Source organism: Schistocerca nitens, chromosome 3 (genome assembly GCF_023898315.1).
Source record: "Schistocerca nitens isolate TAMUIC-IGC-003100 chromosome 3, iqSchNite1.1, whole genome shotgun sequence".
NCBI lineage: Eukaryota > Metazoa > Arthropoda > Insecta > Orthoptera > Acrididae > Schistocerca > Schistocerca nitens.
Window position 1 is genome coordinate 363,290,261 of NC_064616.1, and position 19,065 is coordinate 363,309,325.

Consider the following 19,065-nt stretch of genomic DNA (forward strand, 5'->3'; position numbering starts at 1 on the left):
GTCAGGGCAAAGGGGGGAGCAAGAGGGCCCGCCAGCCCCTCCACTCACCGATAAGGTCGAAGGTCCCTCCCTTAAATAAAGTGATAAAAACCCCCATCACGAATGAAACTTTAAACGAGATATGTCGCTGAGTCATTGTCAGCCAACACCAGGGGTAGCGAGTCTGAAAGGCTAAAAGTCTGTCACAGGGTGGCTAAGTTGGCTGGCACAGAACAAAAGAGGCCTTACGAGAGGCTCAGAAGGAGGACTGCCACGGAGTTGTAGAATCCTTAATTGCCCTGAGCTTGTTTGGCGAAGAAAGAGTGTGCCATTCTACATCCCAAAGGCCCAAAACCTGACAATGTAATGCTGAGCAAAGGTATATTTCCGGAATGCGAAAAGCAAGAGATGGCCTGGTAGTAGCTAATTTAGCCAGAAGATCAGCAAGTTCACTGCCAGGAATCCCAACATGGCCTGGGGTGCAAATGAAAACCACCGAGCATCCACGTTGAGCAATGAGAGAAAGGGAATCCTGGATAGCAACGACCAATGGGTGGAGGGGGAAGCACTGGCTGATAGCGTGGAAACTGCTCAATGAGTCACTACAGATAGTGAAGCATAGTCCTGAGCAGGAGCAGATATGGTCCAGTGCACGCAAGATGGCTACTAATTCTGCAGTAAAGACACTACAGCCATCCGGCAAGGAATGAAGTTCCGTGCATCGCACATAGGTGTAAGCAAAACCAGTGCGACCAGCAACCATCGAGTCATTCGTATAGATCTCTCCTGAACCCTGAAAAGAACTGAGGAGACAGTGGAACAGGTGGCAAAGAGCCATTGGAGGGACAGAATCCTTTGAATCGATTGACAGATCAAGACAGAGCTGCGGACGAGAGATGCACCCCGGAGGGGTACGTGCGTGAGCGGAGAAAAGAGGTGGTAAAGGGAATTGCTAGGGCTCAGAAAAGAGCAACTGAATGCAGACAGCCATGGTAAGCCCACAGCGTGGAAGCTGCTGTGGCAGAATGATCTCCGTGTCTGGATAAAGGAGACCATAATTAGGGTGCTTTGGGGTGCAGCGAATGCGGAGTGCATAAGATATCAGCTGTTGTTGGTGAAAAACTCACAGTGGTGGAATCCCCACCTCTGCAAGAAGGCTAAATATGGGGCTAGTCTGGAAGGCACCAGTCGCAAGTCGGACCCCACGGTGGTGGATGGGGTCTAGTATCTGCAACATTGAAGGTGATTCAAAACCATGGACAGGACTTCTATAGTCTAAATGAAACTGGACTAACGCTTGATACAATCGCAGGAGAACAGAGCAGTCGGTACCCCAGGTGGTATTGCACAGACACCTAACAACATTGAGATGGGACCAGCACGTCCTCTTTAGTTGGCGAAGATGAGGGAGCCATGTCAACCTGGCATCGAAGACCAGACCCAAGAAGCGATGAGTGTCCACCACCTCGACGGGCTGGCCATCGAAGAACAGTTCCGGATGGGAATGGACTGTACGGTGACGGCAGAAATGCATGACACACAACTTGGCTGGCGAAAACTGAAGGCCATGGGAGAGAGTCCATGAGTGCACCCAGCAGACTGCCGCCTGGAGATGGTGTTCTGCAGCGCCCATTATGGAGGAAGTGATGTAGACACAAAAATCGTCAGCATACAAAGAGGGGGAGACACTGTCCACCCAACAGCTGTCACCAGACCAGTAATGGCTACGAGAAAAAGAGGGACGCTCAGCATGAAACCCTGTGCAACCCCATTTTCTTGCCAATGGGGAGTGCTGTAGGAGGAGCGAACTTGGATCCTAAAAGAGCGACAAGAGAGGAAGTTACGGATAAAAACGGGCAAAGCGCCACGAAGGCCCCATTTATGAAGGGTGGTGAGGATGTGGTGGCGCCAGGTAGTGTCATAGGCTTTATGAAGATCAAAGAAGACTGCAAGGAGGTGTTACCGATGGGCAAAAGCTGACCGGATAGCAGATTCCAGGTGGACCAAGTTATCCACTGTAGAGTGGCCACAGCGAAAACCCCTTTGAGTCGATGACAAAAGGTCGTGGGATTCAAGGCTCCAAAACAGCCACCAACTCACTGTGCGTTCAAGGAGCTTGCAGAGGATGTTAGTAAGGCTAATTGGACGGTAGCTATCCAACTGAAGAGGTGGCTTCCCTGGCTTCAACACCGGAACAACAATGCTTTCCTGACACTGGGTGGTAAAGACTCCCTCACTCCACAGACAGTTGAAGAGAGTCAGTATACGACGGTGGCCAGCCACCGATAAGTGTTGGAGCATTTGGTTATGTATCCAATCTGGTCCAGAAACCGTGTCGGTACAAAGTCCAGGGCGCTGGCAAATTCCCACTCGGTGAATGGGGCATTATATGGCTCTGAACAGTGAGAAACAAAAGACAAAGGCAGTCATTCTGAGCACTCTTTCAGTGCAAGGAACTTGGGCAGATACTGAGCCGATGCCGAAGCTTAAGCAAAGTGTTGAGCGAAATTTTCTGCTACAAAGTCCAGATTGGTAAGGACAACACCGTGCACAGAAATTCCTACAACCCCGGTGGGAGGATGGTGGCCAAAAATTCGCCTGAGTTTCACCCAGACTTGTGAAGAGAGGGTGTGTGGTCCTATGGCAGCTACATATCGTTCCCAGCAAATCTGTTTCTGAAATTTGATTAGGTAGCGGGCCTGGGCATGGAGTCATTTAAAGACCAGAAGAAGAGCAGTAGAAGGCTGCCGCTTGAAGTGTTGAACAGCACGGCGGCAGTCTTTTATGGCTGCAGCAATTTCCGGAGTCCACCAAGGGACCATCTTCCAGTGGGGGGTGGGGGCAGAACCTGAGGAAGAAGGGATTGCTGAAAGGATGGCGGCAGTCAAAGTCTGTGTAAATTCACCAACACTGTTGTGTGGCAATACAGGGGGGATGGGAGCAGAGGAGAAGGCACCCCAATCAGCCTTAGAGATGGCCCATCTGAGAGGGCGACAGAACGAGAGACACTGAAGGAAGGTCAAAACAATCTGATAATGGCCGTCGTCACCCCACTGAATGGAGGGAAGAAGGTTGAGACTGCAGATGGAGAAGTCAGTGGTAGAGAAAGTGCTGTGTACCACACTAAAGCATGTGGGAATGTCTGTGTTTAGTAAACAGAGGTCAAACCCTGCCAGAACAGCTTCAACTGTCCTGCCCAGGCAGTAGTCGTATGACTACCTCAAAGAGGGTTGTAGGCATTAAAGTCCCCTAGTAGCAGGAAGGGAGAAGGGAATTGTTGAAGAAGGGTGGTTATGGAAAGGGATGTGAGTGGCCTGTCAGGTGGGAGGTAGAGATTACAGATTGTGATTGGAGTAGCCATATGGACCCTGACAGCAATGGCTTCCAGACTGGTATGGAGGGGAACCCATTTACTAACAATGTCCTTGTGGACCAAGGTGCAAACACCACCAGAAGCCCACAAGGAGCCAATTCGGTTCCGGCAAAGCATGGAACCCATGAAGGGCAGGTGAGTAAGAACTGACAAAATGAGTCTCCTGTAGCACAATACAAGTGGCAGAGTAGAAGGAAAGAAGGGGCTGCAGCTCTGGAAGGTGGCGCAAATATCCATTACAATTCCACTGGAGGATTCTCAAGCAGGAGTCCAAATGGGAAGCGAAAGGATCAGAGTCGGTCACGCCCCCGAGTCGCCATCCATCACCGATAAGGATGGGGTAATATCTGTATGGGCGGGGTCAGACTCTGCTGATTCATTGACTGGACGAGGGGAAAGCTGCACCTCAGGGGGTACCAGAGGGACCTTGCCCTTGTTCTTTCATTTCTGCTTCTTCTCTTGGGAAGGAAAAAAAGGGCAGACTTCAGCGAGGGCAGGCATGGAATTCCACCGGGCAATCTTAGCGCCCACCAGCCACAGATCGCGCTGCCGATGGGGAGCAGCATATTGCCTTTCAGGGGAGTGCAGGGAAGAGGAGTCCCAGGAGGGAGCTCCAGTACCAGCGGTTGCCGAAGGAGGGGAGTACTTCTCCGATGGGAGAGGGAGAGCAGCAGCCGAAGGGGTGGGTAGGGGTATTGATGGGGAGGGGGAGTGGGAGACGGAGGAGGAGGAGGCTGAAGGCATGGGACAGATGGGGTGGGGCTGGGAAGAGGAGGGGGTAGGAGGTGGAATGGACGTAACTGAAGAAAAAGTAATAGTCATAGACACAGGATGCAGCCAATCATACTTTTGTCGAGTCTCAGTGTAGGTGAGCCGATCTAAGGTTTTGTACTCTTGAATCCTCCTTTCTTTCACAAACATCGGGCATGCAGGCGAGCATGCAGAACACTTTCCATGAAAATTTACACACACTGGTGGAGGAGCACAGGCACTCCCCTCATGGAGGGGACACCTACAGTCACCACAGAGGGGATCAGAGGTGCAGCGGGAAGACATGTGTCCAAACCGTAAGCATTTAAAGCATCTCATTGGTGGTGGAATATAAGGTTTTACATCACACCGATACACTATGACCTTGACCTTCTCTGGGAGGTCATCCCCCTTGAAAGCCAGGATAAAGGCACCCATTGTGGTGCGATTGTTTGGAGGGCCTTGCTGGACATGGCGGATAAAATGAACCCCTCGCCACTCGAGGTTAGCATGGAGCTCCTCGTCAGTTTGGAGAAGAAGATCTCGGTGGAAAATAATGTCCTGTACCAAGTTCAAAGATTGGTGGGGCGTGACTGAGACTGGGACGTCACCAAGGTGGTCACAAGCACGCAGGGCATCAGATTGGGCAGCAGAAGATGTCTTGATGAGCAAAGCACCGGACCACATTTTACTCATCGATTCCACTTTGCCATACTTATCTTCAATTGTCTCCATGAAAAACAAAGGCTTGGTCGTGACAAAACTTCCGTCATCCATCCTGGTACAAACCATGTACCAAGGGAAGGTTTCAACCCAAGCCGGCAACCTTGACCCTCCTCCCAGGGGGTGGGCAGGGAGGGGAAGGTCGGAGGATCAGAAGGAGGAGTGTCACATCTGCTACCACTCTTAGAGACGGCCACAGAATGGCCAGAATGGTGAAGCTTTTGTTGCTTCATGCGCAAGGTGTCCACCCTAGTACCACTCACTATGATCAGGGGCTCGCCCTATGGGTGCCACCCTGCCACAGCAAGGGCCATCTGGCATTGGCAGCCATTGCCGGGAGTTCCGGTGCCCCAAAGTGATGAGCATCAACTCCTGGGTATACATGAGGCATTAACAGCTCAGGTACTGGTAGTGTGGTCCCTGTGGTTTCAGGATGCTCAGCCAAGTGGGTCCTTAACAGCCCGACCACATAGACTGGCTACCGTGCTGGTGACCTAGAAGGAGGAGGGGCCAGGGTGCAAAGGGAAAGGGGGGGAGGGGGGGGGAGGGAAGAGGAACCTGCAGCATGGAAGCTTGGTAGGGAGTTCATCCCCAAATGGCTCATACTGAATGGAAAATTTTGGAAATGGAGGTCAAACCCCAAGGGGACCAAAAATTACGAAAAGGAGATGGAAACAGCAAACTAAACAATAGCACAGACCAAAACAAAGACAGGAGGATAGCCATGTCGACATGAAGAAGTTCACTAAGAGGGAAAAAAGGGGCAGGTACAAAGGATCAAGGATAGGGAGGGAGAGGAACAGGGATGGTAATGCAGCCTGGAAAGGAAAGGAGACTGCAATAGCTCGGGGCCCCGTGCGCGCCACACACGTACCCACAAAAGGACTGTAGGCCTCCTGGGGGTAGAATAACATCGGGATTAGACTACAACACTTTCTCACTGCCTTCTCAATAACTGCTATCCTTCAACTACAGTTTGTTTTTTTATACAAGTTGTAAATAACCTTAGGCTCCCTGTATTTTATCACTACTGACAACAGAATATCATTGTGTACTCCAGTTGATCGTCAAATGTTTTCTTAAAATTGAAGAACGTTAGAAACATAAGTTTACCTTTTTTCAACCTGCTTTCTAAGATAGGATCAGTATTTCCTACATTTCTTCAGAATCCAATTGATCTTCCCTGAGCCTGGCTTTCTCTAGCTATTGTCTTTGATACATCTGTAAATAAATTGTGTCAGTTTTTTGGAATAATGTCTTATTAGGCCAATAGTTTGCTCGTCAGTCAGTAACTGCCACCTTTGGCATTGGAATTATTATGTTGTTCTTGACATCTGATGGTATTTTCCTATAGTGTATACCTTGTATATCCAATGGAATAGTTCTGTCATGGTATTTTGTCCAAAAAAATGAGGGAATGTTGCCTACTCCAGATGCCTTTTTTTTTGTGGTTTTAGGGCGCACAACTTCAATGGTCATTAGCGCCCAGACTACGTTAGGAATGCACTGCGAGGCACACGTTTAAAACAGCAGCTAAAAGGGAAAACACGATAAAAGACAGACTGACAGGCATAGGATTAAAAAAAAAACAGCATAATCAAATGTCCTTAGAGAGGTTTGTCAAGTTGATAAAACGAAGAACGCGAGCAGCTGTTCGTGGGTCATCTGCTAAAATGGCATCTAGAGTACATGGCAGGCCAAGATCAAGACGCAGTGTGTTAAAATCCGGACAGGACGTTAAAATGTGGCGGGCCGTCAGCAATTGCCCACATGAGCAGAACGGCGCTGGCGCAGCCGTCAGCAGATGGCGATGGCTGAACCGGCAGTGTCCAATTCGTAACCGGGCCAAAACGATCTCCTCCCGCCAAGAAGGGCGTGAGGAGGACGTCCAAGCCGCGGGAAGAGGTTTCAAGGCCCGAAGCTTGTTGTCCGTAAGTGCAGACCAATCGGCATGCCACAGCGATAAAATGCGCTGACAAATGACCCTGCTATAATCTGATGAAGGGACACAACAAGAAGCTGTCCGAGGCTGGAGGACCGCAGCCTTGGCCGCGGCATCTGCAGCTTCGTTCCCAGGGATACCAACATGGCCAGGAACCCACATAAGCTAACTGGAGAACCGTCGTCCACCAGCTGCTGAAGAGAGCATTGGATCCGGTGCACGAAAGGGTGAACCGGATACTGATCACTGAGGCTCTGGATGGCGCTCAGGGAATCGGAGCAGATGACATAAGCAGAATGTCGGTGGCGGCAGATGTAAAGAACAGCCTGGTAGAGGGCAAAGAGCTCAGCTGTGAAGACCGAACAATGTCCATGGAGCCGCTATTTGAAACTTTGTGCCCCGACAATAAAAGAACACCCGACCCCGTCATTGGTCTTAGAGCCATCTGTATAAATGAAGGTCATATTAATGAACTGTGAACGAAGTTTGACAAAACGGGAGTGGTATACCAAACCGGGGGTAACCTCCTTTGGGAGCGAGCTGAGGTCAAGGTGAAGGCGAACCTGAGCCTGGAGCCAAGGTGGCGTGTGGCTCTCGCCCACTCTAAAGGTTGTAGGGAGTGAAAAATCAAGGTGTTGAAGGAGGCGACGAAAGCGAACTCCAGGGGGTAGCAGGGCAGATACATACAACCCGTATTGACGGTCGAGAGAGTCGTCAAAAAAGGAACGATAAGACGGGTGGTCGGGCATTGACAGTAGCCGACAGGCATACCGACAAAGCAGTATATCGCGCCGGTAGGTGAGTAGCAATTCACCAGCTTCAGCATGAAGACTCTCGACGGGACTAGTATAAAACGCTCCGATCGCAAGACGTAAACCCCGATGTTGTATGGAGTTGAGGCGGCGTAAGATGGATGGCCGTGCAGAGGAGTATACGAAGCTCCCATAATCCAGCTTGGAGCGGACAATCGACCGATATAGGCGAAGTAGGATGGTTCGATCCGCTCCCCACAACATACCACTGAGAACACGGAGGACATTTAGAGAACGGGTACAACGGGCAGCCAAATATGACACATGTGGAGACCAGCTAAGTTTCCTGTCAAATGTAAGACCTAAAAATTTTGTTGTTTCCACGAATGGGAGAGCAACAGGACCAAGTCGTAAGGACGGTGGGAGAAACTCTTTGTAGCGCCAGAAGTTAATACAGACCGTCTTCTCGGCAGAAAAACGGAAGCCATTTGCGACACTCCAGGAGTAAAGACGGTCAAGAAAACGCTGAAGACAGCACTCCAGGAAACATGTACGCTGCGCGCTGCAATAGATGGTAAAATCGTCCACGAAAAGGGAGCCTGATACATCAGCTGGGAGGCAATCCATTACTGGATTGATCGCTATGGCGAAGAGAGCGACGCTCAAAACTGAGCCCTGTGGCACCCCATTCTCCTGGCGAAAGGTGTCTGACAGGCTAGAACCCACACGTACCCTGAACTGTCGATCCATTAAAAAGGAACGAATAAAAAGAGGGGGGCGACCGCGAAGGCCCCAAGTACGCATGGTGCAGAGAATGCCCGCCCTCCAACAGGTGTCGTAAGCCTTCTCCAAATCAAAGAACACAGCCGTGGTCGGGTGCTTCCGCAATAAGTTATTCATAATGAAGGGCGACAAGGTAACCAGATGGTCAACAGCAGAGCGGTGCCTACGAAATCCACATTGTACATTGGTAAGTAGGCGTCGAGATTCGAGCAGCCAAACCAAACGAGAGTTAACCATTCGCTCCATCACCTTACAGACACAGCTGGTAGCGAGATGGGTCGATAACTGGAAGGCAAGTGCTTGTCCTTCCCCAGCTTAGGAATCGGGACAATAGACTTGCGCCAGCATGCGGGAACATGTCCCTCAATCCAGATGCAATTATAAGTACGACGAAGGAAACCTTTACCCGCAGGAGAAAGGTTCTTCAGCATCTGAATATGAATAGAATCAGGCCCTGGAGCAGAGGACCGTGACCGGGCAAGTGCGTTTTCGAGTTCCCGCATGGTGAATGGGGCATTATAACTTTCACAATTCGAGGAGCGGAAGTTAGGTGGCCTAGCCTCCTCTGCCTGTTTGCGGGGGAGGAAGGCAGGGTGGTAATGAGCGGAGCTCGAAACCTCTGCGAAAAAGCGACCGAAGGCATTGGAGACATCCTCAGGGGCCACAAGGACGTCACTCGCGACCGTCAAGCCAGAAACTGGTGAGTGGACCTTAGTGCCAGATAGCCGGCGCAGGCTACCCCAGATAACAGAAGGAGTAAAACTGTTGAAGGTGCTTGTGAAAGCAGCCCAGCTGGCTTTCTTGCTTTCTTTAATAATACGACGACACTGTGCATGTAATCGTTTATAATTGATACAATTCGCCACTGTAGGGTGGCGTTTAAAGGTGCGTAAAGCACGTCGACGAGCACGTAAAGCGTCTCTACATGCTGCGGTCCACCAGGGGACCAGTACGCGACGTGGAGAAGAAGTAGGGTGAGGGATGGAATATTCAGCAGCAGTGAGAATAACTTTCGTGAGGTGTGCGACCTGACGATCGCAGCTTGTGAAGGTTTGATCCTGAAAGGTCGCCCTGGAAGAGAAGAGCCCCCAGTCTGCTTTGGAGATGTTCCAACTAGATGAGCACGGAGAGGGGGTATGCTGCAGGAGATGGATAACACACGGGAAGTGGTCGCTCGAGTATGTATCAGAAAGTGCATACCACTCAAACCGGCGTGCAAGTTGGGTAGTACATATAGAGAGGTCTAAATGGGAATAGGTGTGAGATGTGTCCGAAAGAAAAGTAGGGGCACCAGTATTGAGGCAGACAAGATTGAGCTGGTTGAAAAGGTCTGCTAACAGGGAGCCCCTCGGGCAGGATGCTAGAGAGCCCCAAAGGGGATGGTGGGCATTGAAGTCTCCAGTTAACAAAAATGGTGCAGGTAGCTGAGCAATAATTTGCATCATGTCTGCCCTGGTAACGGCAGACGACGATGGAGTGTAAACGGTACAAATGGAAAATGTAAAAGTGGGGAGAGTAATTCGGATGGCAACTGCCTGCAGGCCAGTGTGCAATGTGATGGGATCGTAGTAAATATCATCCCGGACCAGCAACATAACCCCTCCATGAGCCGGAATACCTACCACAGGGGGTAGGTCAAAACACACAGAGGTGTAGTGTGCCAAGGCAATTTGATCGCATGGGCGTAGCTTCGTTTCCTGGAGGGCTACGACGAGCGGACGGTGCAAGCGGAGCAGCAACTTCAAGTCCTCTCGGTTGGAGCGAATGCTGCGAATATTCCAGTGAATAAGTGCCATCGTAAGAAGAAAAGGAAGATGAAAGAAGGGGTCACCTCGAAGGCCGCTGTGGGCCTGGCTTCGAGCGAGCACCTCCGCCACTATCAGTAGGCGGACAGTCATCGTCCATTGGTTCTATAGGTTCATCGGCCCTATTGGTAAGATGGCCGGGAGAGGGAGCTTCCTCCGCCGGTGAACGGCCAGATGTTCGGCTACCAGCGGTGCGGCCAGGTGAAACGGATGACGGCCTGGGGCGGCAACCACTGGTTGGCGCAGGAGAAGAAATGCGCCGTGGCGGAGAAGGAGAACTGTGCTTCCTATGAGCCTTCTTGGAAGGTCGTTTGGTGGAAGTACTGGTCGATGGCTGGGAGCTCGAGGTACATAGGAAGTCTGCACAGGACGGTTCCTTCTTGAAGGCCCGTGCATCTGACTTCTGGGTCGTCGTCTTGGCAGAAGCTGAGGAAGGGGCTTGTGTCTGTGGGGTGACGGGAGGAAAAGGAGACGTCGACCGCGCGATCTTAGCACTGGCCGAACGGACGACCGTGGTGCTGAAGGTCAGATCGCATGTCTGGGTTGCCACCTCCCTGGTAGTCCGAGGAAAGGCGAGGACAGTACTGTATTTCCCCGCTGGGAGCAGCGTGGGCTTCCTACTAGCAAATAGCTTGCGAGCAGCCGAGGTGGAGACTTTCTCTTTGACCCGAATTTCTTGGATACAGCATTCTTCCTTATAGATGGGACAGTCGCGGGAGGACGCGGCATGGTCATTCTGACAGTTCACACAACAAGGAGACGGAGGTGGACATTCACCCTCATGGGCATCCCTGCCACAAGTGACACATTTAGCCGCATTGGAACAAGACTGGCGAGTGTGATTAAAACGCTGACACTGGTAGCAGCGCGTAGGTGTCGGGACATAGGGGCGAACAGAAATAACCTCGTAGCCCGCTTTGATGCGCGATGACAGCTGAACACTATCAAAGGTCAAGAAAAGTTTCCGGGTCGGTACAAGGTCATTGTTGACCTTTTTCATGACCCTATGGACAGCCGTCACACCCTGCTCAGCGAGGAGAGACTGAATCTCCTCGTCAGTCAATCTGTCGAGTGATCTAGTATAGACCACACCACGAGACGAATTCAAAGTTCGGTGAGCCTCCACCCAGACAGGGAACATGTACAGGAGTGTGGCTCGAAGCAGTTTCTGTGCCTGAAAGGCACACTCAGTTTCTAGTAACAAGGTACCATTACGCAACCTGGTACAAGACTTAACAGTTCCGGCTATGGCATCTACGCCCTTCTGGATAACGAAAGGGTTGACAGAGGAAAAATCCTTTCCGTACTCAGATCAAGTAACAACGAGGAACTGTGGGGCAGGCGGTAGTACTTTTGTCACTGGTGGCTGGTCAAGTTTCCGTTTGTGGGCAAAAGTTGAGAGAGAAGGAGAAGAGAAATCCATTGCAGAGGAATCCCCCATGATTGCCAGCGTCTCCGATGGCGTGCTCCTTCCTTGTGGGGACCCTCTCAGAGGGCACTTCCGCCTTAGGTGAATGTTTACACCTCAGGTCACACCTCCCGAGGAACAGACGGAGGGACCAATCGGCATGGTCAGAAGGTATCAGCTCAGGCAATTACCCCTCCCTGGGCCTGGCCTTTACCAGGGGGTACGTGCGTGCCTTACTTGTCTACCCAGAACGGGGAATTACGCGTTACCCCGTCACTGGCTACGCGTGCGAACACTTGGGTCGGCCTTCAGGCGCGCACAGGGAGGAAGGAAGAAGAGGAAAAAGAAGAGAGAGGACAGACTGTCTCAAACGCCAAGGCGGAGACCAGAGAAGGCAAGGAGAAGAAGGCAAGGGAAAGAGTAAGAAAGACAGTGAGACGGAGAAGAACAAAGAAAGGAACCAACCAAAGGAAGGAAGAAACGAGAAGAAGTGAAAAACCAAAATGACCACAAATATAGGTCGTGGAACCGTCCGTCTCCGGACACAGGCGCTAACTACCTCCTTGAGGGGGAGGGACTCCTTTTAGTCGCCTCTTACGACAGGCAGGAATACCTCGGGCCTATTCTAACCCCCGGACCCGCAGGGGGAGGGGGGGGGGCGATGCCTTGTTTTGACTTACGTGATTCAGTGCTCTGTCAATTCAGTTCAATATCACAACTGTTATTCAACAACTTTGTTTACTTATCACTAAAGCTACTGTCAGTATTAAGCCTTGGAGCCATAATTCTTAGCCAAACAGGAATTTACATTCACGTAAACAAACAATAGGCAGTGTACATAATTTATTTACCAACCATGACAATGTGTATGTGTAGTGTGTAAGAGTAGTCGGGTGTCATACAATTAACACACAGTTTAACAGCTTTTACCCTGTCCAAGATTAAGTATGAGCTATAATGGTGCACAAACAGCTGCTGTTGAGTTGTGTCCAGCAAATGAACTTTCCAGTTTGCAGTACACATAAGATTTAAAAAAAAATTAAAACAGCTACTGAAGAATTGGGCCACCCAAATAATTCCCCTAATCTTAATTTGTAATGTGTCGGCTGCAGTTGGTGAATATGAAAACTATTCATAACTATGATTTAGCTTCGATCCCTGGTTCCAGAAATGTAAATAATATTCCTTGGCCTGTTCATTTGGTTATCTGTGCAGCTGCCTGCGCCATGTCTTTAAAAAGCTATTGGGAGATGCACAAGATATAGTTTAGCTGTCACAAGCTAGAGACACGATCTCCCACAATATATTTGACAACACTGTGACCTCCAACTTACTTCCTGAGGGGAAGAGAATATCCTTCTATACTCAACTTATATTTTCTTGTCATTTTGATTACATATTTTTAATATGTTCGCTTACAGGAGACATAAAGTTAGAAAATTTATGTTTTTGGAGTCCAAAAACCTCGTTCCAAGTTGAAACTACAGCCACTCTTGTCTTTTAAATTGCAAGCTATCCATCTTGTCCATCACTAGGGTGAAGGAAAGCTCAATGGGACAGTTGTCCACTACCTGAATGGTGAAGTGTTCATCCATCAAAGGAAATACTGTGGTAGCTGTCTGTCAGTCTCATGGAAGACATTATTTGTACTACTTCTGTCACAAAGTTACAGTCAGGCAGATCAACAATCATAAAGAAATCTTTAGAAAACCTCTCCCTCATACTTTTTTGGTACCCTGATTCAGTACCCAATAGATTTAAAAATGAATAACTTACAGATTTATACACTCACTGTTGCTACTTTTTCTGCTTCTACTGAACTATTTTTTAGTTTTTTATGAAGAGACAATTTTAGTGACTTAACTGGGGCACTGAATAGTTTCATAACTGTATTTTGTTATGTGTCTGCATGCACTGCTACATTTCCATATTTGCAGGGTAGCCCTATAATGCTACTTCAGTATTATCATGAACTGCACGGTCACAGACAGATTTTATGCCAAAGTGCATAATATGTTGCTAATTTGTGACAATTTGGGGATGACTGTGTTGCAGGTACTTTGTTTTATTATAGAAGTAGGTTACCATGGTAAATTTTAATTCACTTGTATTAGTACAGTCTTCACTTTGTAGTGTTTTTGTATTAGTTTATTGAACACAACAGATAAACATATAGAATAAGTTAACCATCAGCAATGTAGTCTCCCACATTATATAACATTATCAAACTTGCACTGTCTCATTAACTTGTTTCATTTTCTTCATTGATTTTTGACTACTGTGTTTTGGCCATTAAGAAAGATTTCTTTGCACTGTTTGTTTTTCTGATTTGAAACTATGTGTTATTTGCATCTTATCAAATACTTTTTGAATGTTAGTGTTTTGTAATCAGTGTTATGTTATCTTTTCATTTGTGCTGTTACATGTTAGAGATTGTGCCAATGAAAATGTGCTTAAGGAAAACTGCTTTATGTGAATAATATTAAAAAGAATAATTTTTACTCATAATGTTAACTGAATCATGTGATGATAACACTAATCTTCTGTGGTGAATGAGATTCAAGTCTACAATACACATAACACACAAAAAACAAAAATAGCTATGGCAGCTACTGAAGATTAGGGCCATCCAAATAATTCCCTTTGCTCTTTATTTATGATGTTTGAGTTACAGACAGTGAGTATGCACATTATTTGCAACTATGCTTTAGATCAAAATCATAGTTACAGAAATGCAAATACAACTCATTGGGCTATGGTTCAGATATTTTGGCTACCAGTCAATACAGTAGCAGCAGTCTTCACAGCATCTTCAAAAGGAGATGATTTCCAACTGCTAACCAGCCCAGCACATTGGCTATCACTAGTCTAAAGGGTAACTGGCAACATTGTAAAATACATTTGGCAACTACATGATCATCAGTTTACTTCCTAGTGTGATCCAGAACTGCCTGCTAAATTCAATTGATATTTCATTGCCATTTCCGACAAGTAGTCTGAATGATTCTCACTTAAGGTGTAACATTGGTGTGTCATTTATTATTTGATTCCAGGAACGTCATTCCACACAGAATCTGTAACTAATATCACATTTAACATTACCCATTATCTCTGTTAATCAACAATTCCACAGTGAGAGCAGACTCTTTAGCAGCACTGTCACTAGCAAAGTCGTACCTTGGCCACTTTGTGAAGAGGAACACTGTGTTAGCCCTACATTCTAACCTCTTAAGAGGGCTGCACACTTCATCTGCTATTTACATCTTCTCTTACAGAGCTATAAGCTTCCAGATCAAAAATCATTAAGAAAATCTTATGACCACCATCATAATTCGTACCACAATTTCAATTTAGTACCCCATCGATCTAAAGATGGAAAATTAAAGAAATTGTGACCTCATACAATAGCAACACTAGCTGCAGTTTCCTAAGTCGCTTTTTGTATGTTGTAACTGCAAGATGCCTCAGTTGAAACAAATGCCATGTGCTGATGGACACACCTCTGGGATGCAGTTATTAACACAAAACATCTTTTTTGTGCCACTAAATGCATACGGTTATATTTTGAGGACTCACAGGTTCTAATTCAGTGCAATTAAACAACACAGCCTTCTGCAAAGATGTCTACAGTCCCTTGCAGGTGAAAATAATTTAAGCTTCTAAGTCAACACAGTCAAAATATACAACCGTACATGTCACATATTTTGACACTTGCAAACACAATCATCAAATACTATAGATGAAGGAAGCACAGTGATGTTAGTCCTGATAGTCTAGCAGTAAAGAGCGTGTGTGGTAAGAGAAAGATGGTGGGATCAATTCTTGGTTTCACCTAGCCTTCACCTCTCAATGATGTAAAGATTGCACATTAAGCTGAAGGTCCCCTCTGCCCGACTTGATAACTGGGGTAGGTGAGGGACATGCAAGTGATGCTGAAAAAGTATCATCAATCCTGTTTTCAAGAAATATTTTTTATTTTATGAAGAACACTGCCTTTTATTCTCAAACAATAGATTTTTATTTGCTTTCTCACTACCTACAACATTTTGCTCATGTAGTACGCATTTATTTTTTGTTCTCTACAAGGAAGAAATTATTATTTATTTGAAGAAGAGAGCATTTACTTACTTCTTTCAAGACATTTCTGTTATGGAAATATGTATAATAGGGGTGACAAAGCCACGATGAAAAAGGCGCTTATGGTGAGTGTAAGGAAGGCCTCAAGAGGAGGGGGGGGGGGGGGGGGGGGAGCAGCACCCAATAGAAAGACTCTCACCAGGGCAATGAGCCACATGTATTATTATTATTATTATTATTATTATTATTATTATTATTATTATTATTATTATTATTATTATTTTATTATTATTATTATTAGGTATAAACATAATTATGTTTGAACAGATTCCACAAAAAACGAGTCCTAGTCACACTTGTCCAGTTTTGTAGGTAAAATTTGCCTTGGTGGATTACATGCATTAATACTCTTCAAATAATATGCTGCATGAGAAAAGGTCGCTATCCCCTTACCAATGTAATTATATCAGATGAAATGCAGTTTAAAAACAAAGATGAGAGTGTGCTCAATAGCTAATCTTTACGTTTACAGTGCACCATAGCTATGAGCAGACCATAAATACATCTATCACCACACAACCGCAAGTGGAAAGCCACACTTCCAATAGAAATTTCTGCATCCTACCATGTTGTCAGTTCATGTAGCTGGCTGTTACATGATACCATATCAGGCAGTAGTCAATGTCCCGAGTATAAGAATTCTCTTTCCAAGTGGAGCATCCTCCTTCACAACACAATCAGGAACCAATTCTGCCGGCCGCGGTGGCCGTGCGGTTCTGGCGCTGCAGTCCGGAACCGCGGGACCGCTACGGTCGCAGGTTCGAATCCTGCCTCGGGCATGGGTGTGTGTGATGTCCTTAGGTTAGTTAGGTTTAAGTAGTTCTAAGTTCTAGGGGACTTATGACCTAAGATGTTGAGTCCCATAGTGCTCAGAGCCATTTGAACCATTTTGAACCAATTCTCTGTGTAGGCTGGTGATCTGTTGGAATGATTCTAGCTACACATGCCTATTGTCCAGGCTCAATTCACACATTTTTACAAAGCACAAACAGACCCTCTTCACCTCTGATAATGGAAGTTGAAGAATGTAGAGTTGCACCATGGTCCCAAAGCCACATTAAACATGTCCCTGTGCTATCTACTTAGGAGAGCCAGTCAAGGTTCGAGCATGACGGAAGTGGTAGTTACACCAGGTGGAAACTATGTCACAAGTTTGCTTTCTTACACGAGTCTTTTTATTAATGAGTGACTTGGCATGTAAGGTCAACAGGCACTTATTTCTTGTTGTATCTGAACTTGAGATATTGAAAATATTGATGCTGGACTGGGATTCAAACTCAGATCTCTCCTTTTGCTAGGTCTGATGCCTTTGAAATGTTGCAATTCCACTGTTTCCCCAATATTCCAAATTCCTGAGGGTCTCCATGAAAAGTGCATGTCTTGGTTTAATCCTGATCTAGCACAAAGGTCATTCAAGGTCATTTCAAGTTGTAGTATGCGCACACCAAACTACAGGTGACAAATGGTTCTGATTTTTAACACCTTTCTGTGCATTTTCAACAATAACAGTTGGTACCAGTTTTGACTTCCACTCATCATATCAATTCAGGTTCAAACACATCACTCTTCTTTATTAGTGAAAAAGAATTCAATAATCAACATCTCTTTATGTTTAGTTAATGAGAATGATAAGTCCAGGGTTTGACTCCCAGTCACCACAGAACTTTATGTCACGTTATTTCCAGTTCAGATATGTGTACATATTGATACTGGTGAACTAAACCAATTTTTAATGTCTATTCATGAGTAGAAGTCAGTGATGATAGATGGTGGGTTCAAATCTCCATCCAACACAAAACTTCATACTTTGTCATTTCAAGTTTAAACCTTCACACACTTTGTTACTTGTGACTGAAATCATATTTAAGATCTTTTGCATTCAATTGACAGGAAGAATAGTTACTGGATTGGAGTGCCATGTCCCAGTGCAGTACAAAAATGTTCATAATATCATTTTAAGTTGAAACTTACATTTTGAAATGTCATTTAATGTAATAAATTTGAGCTTACATGTGTAATGGTTATGTCGCATCTAATAATGTGTCTTCTGCTATTTGAATTTTTGTTATATTTGAATCTGGAATGATAGCCATACAGAGCAGTTATCTCGTGTGGCCTCTTGAAGTAACCATTTTATATAGTCAAACAACTGTACTGACAAGAGAGCAGAGGACCTGCGAGACAGTTATGTTATGCGAGTTGCATACAAATTGTGCAAAATGCAATTCACATCGTTTGGATACTTTTACACATTATAGTACATCATTGTCATAGCTGGGAAGTAAATTCTCTCAAACAGAAGATGCAGAGTACTAAGAAAATTATACTTAGGTCATGAATTTTTAGCAGGCAATTTCATATGCCAAAAGTCATTGGCAAACAAACTCACACAGAGATCTGTTGTATTCAAGGAATGGAAGAAGCATATTAACAGCTCTAAAATTAAACAAAACATAAATATCCCTAAATGTCAAAGTTGGAACATCGTAGAACCAAATATATTTACTCTTGGGAAAAGTGACCAGAAGCGGAAACTGACAGAGCAAGTTGTCATACACCTGACCTAAAAAATACACCATGTCTGTGTACAGCAAATGTTATATCATGGACTGTAAGTAAAATGATAAAATTATGGAGGAAACAAAAGCAGTCCAAAAGTATATCTTTGTAGATTATAAGGGTAAATTGTTACCATTACCACCATGAACTAAGATCTTATGTTTCATCTGTGAAACTTGTGTTTATTATAATTATGATTATGACATGTGAAAAGTTGCAAGACAGCACAAAGTTCTTAGGAAGCTTAAAAGAATACTCCACTTAATTTTTGCAAAGCCATATGAGACTTCCAGTTCAAATAAAGGTAAACTGGAACTGATAGAACAGTTAGTATATTGGGGATAAAACCTAGTAACTCTATGTGGTGTAGTCCACTTAATAGACTGTGAACTCAATTTCAGAAGCAAACATGTTGTTGGACACAAAATTTTCTTAAATGTCTAAAAACAATGTGTGAGAGAATTTTTGTACTGTATGTGGACAGTTCTAACTTAGTTTGGATGTAGTTACTCACACAATACAGTATTATTACAGTAGGTCATGCAAATTTTTATCATGACAGCTGATACGACTGTTTCAGTCAAATCAATAAGTTCTCATCATACCTGATTTGATGTCGAAAGACTGTCCAAATGAATCCATATCATCTTCCTCATCACTCATGTCCAGTCCTGGATAACACTCAAGCCTTGATAGTTCAGCCATGGTTTTTGGAATATCTTCACCAAGCATTGCCATTTCACTTATCCCTTGAAAACAAGCAGAAAGAATTAGCTGTAACAACTGCAACCCTCACATAATTCCTTTCAAAACCTACACTTCTATCTTACACTGGGATAAAGGTAAATACAGTC

The 19,065-nt window shown here is 45.9% G+C and overlaps 1 protein-coding gene across 1 annotated transcript in view; it reads right to left on the reverse strand.

Moving 5' to 3' along the window:
* LOC126248310 (target of rapamycin complex 2 subunit MAPKAP1) overlaps positions 1-19,065 on the reverse strand; it is a 114,531-nt gene that overhangs the window by 73,615 nt on the left and 21,851 nt on the right. The window contains exon 2 of the mRNA XM_049949183.1: positions 18,817-18,960. Within this exon, the coding sequence (XP_049805140.1) occupies positions 18,817-18,960 (144 nt within the window). The remainder of the gene's footprint in view (positions 1-18,816; positions 18,961-19,065) is intronic.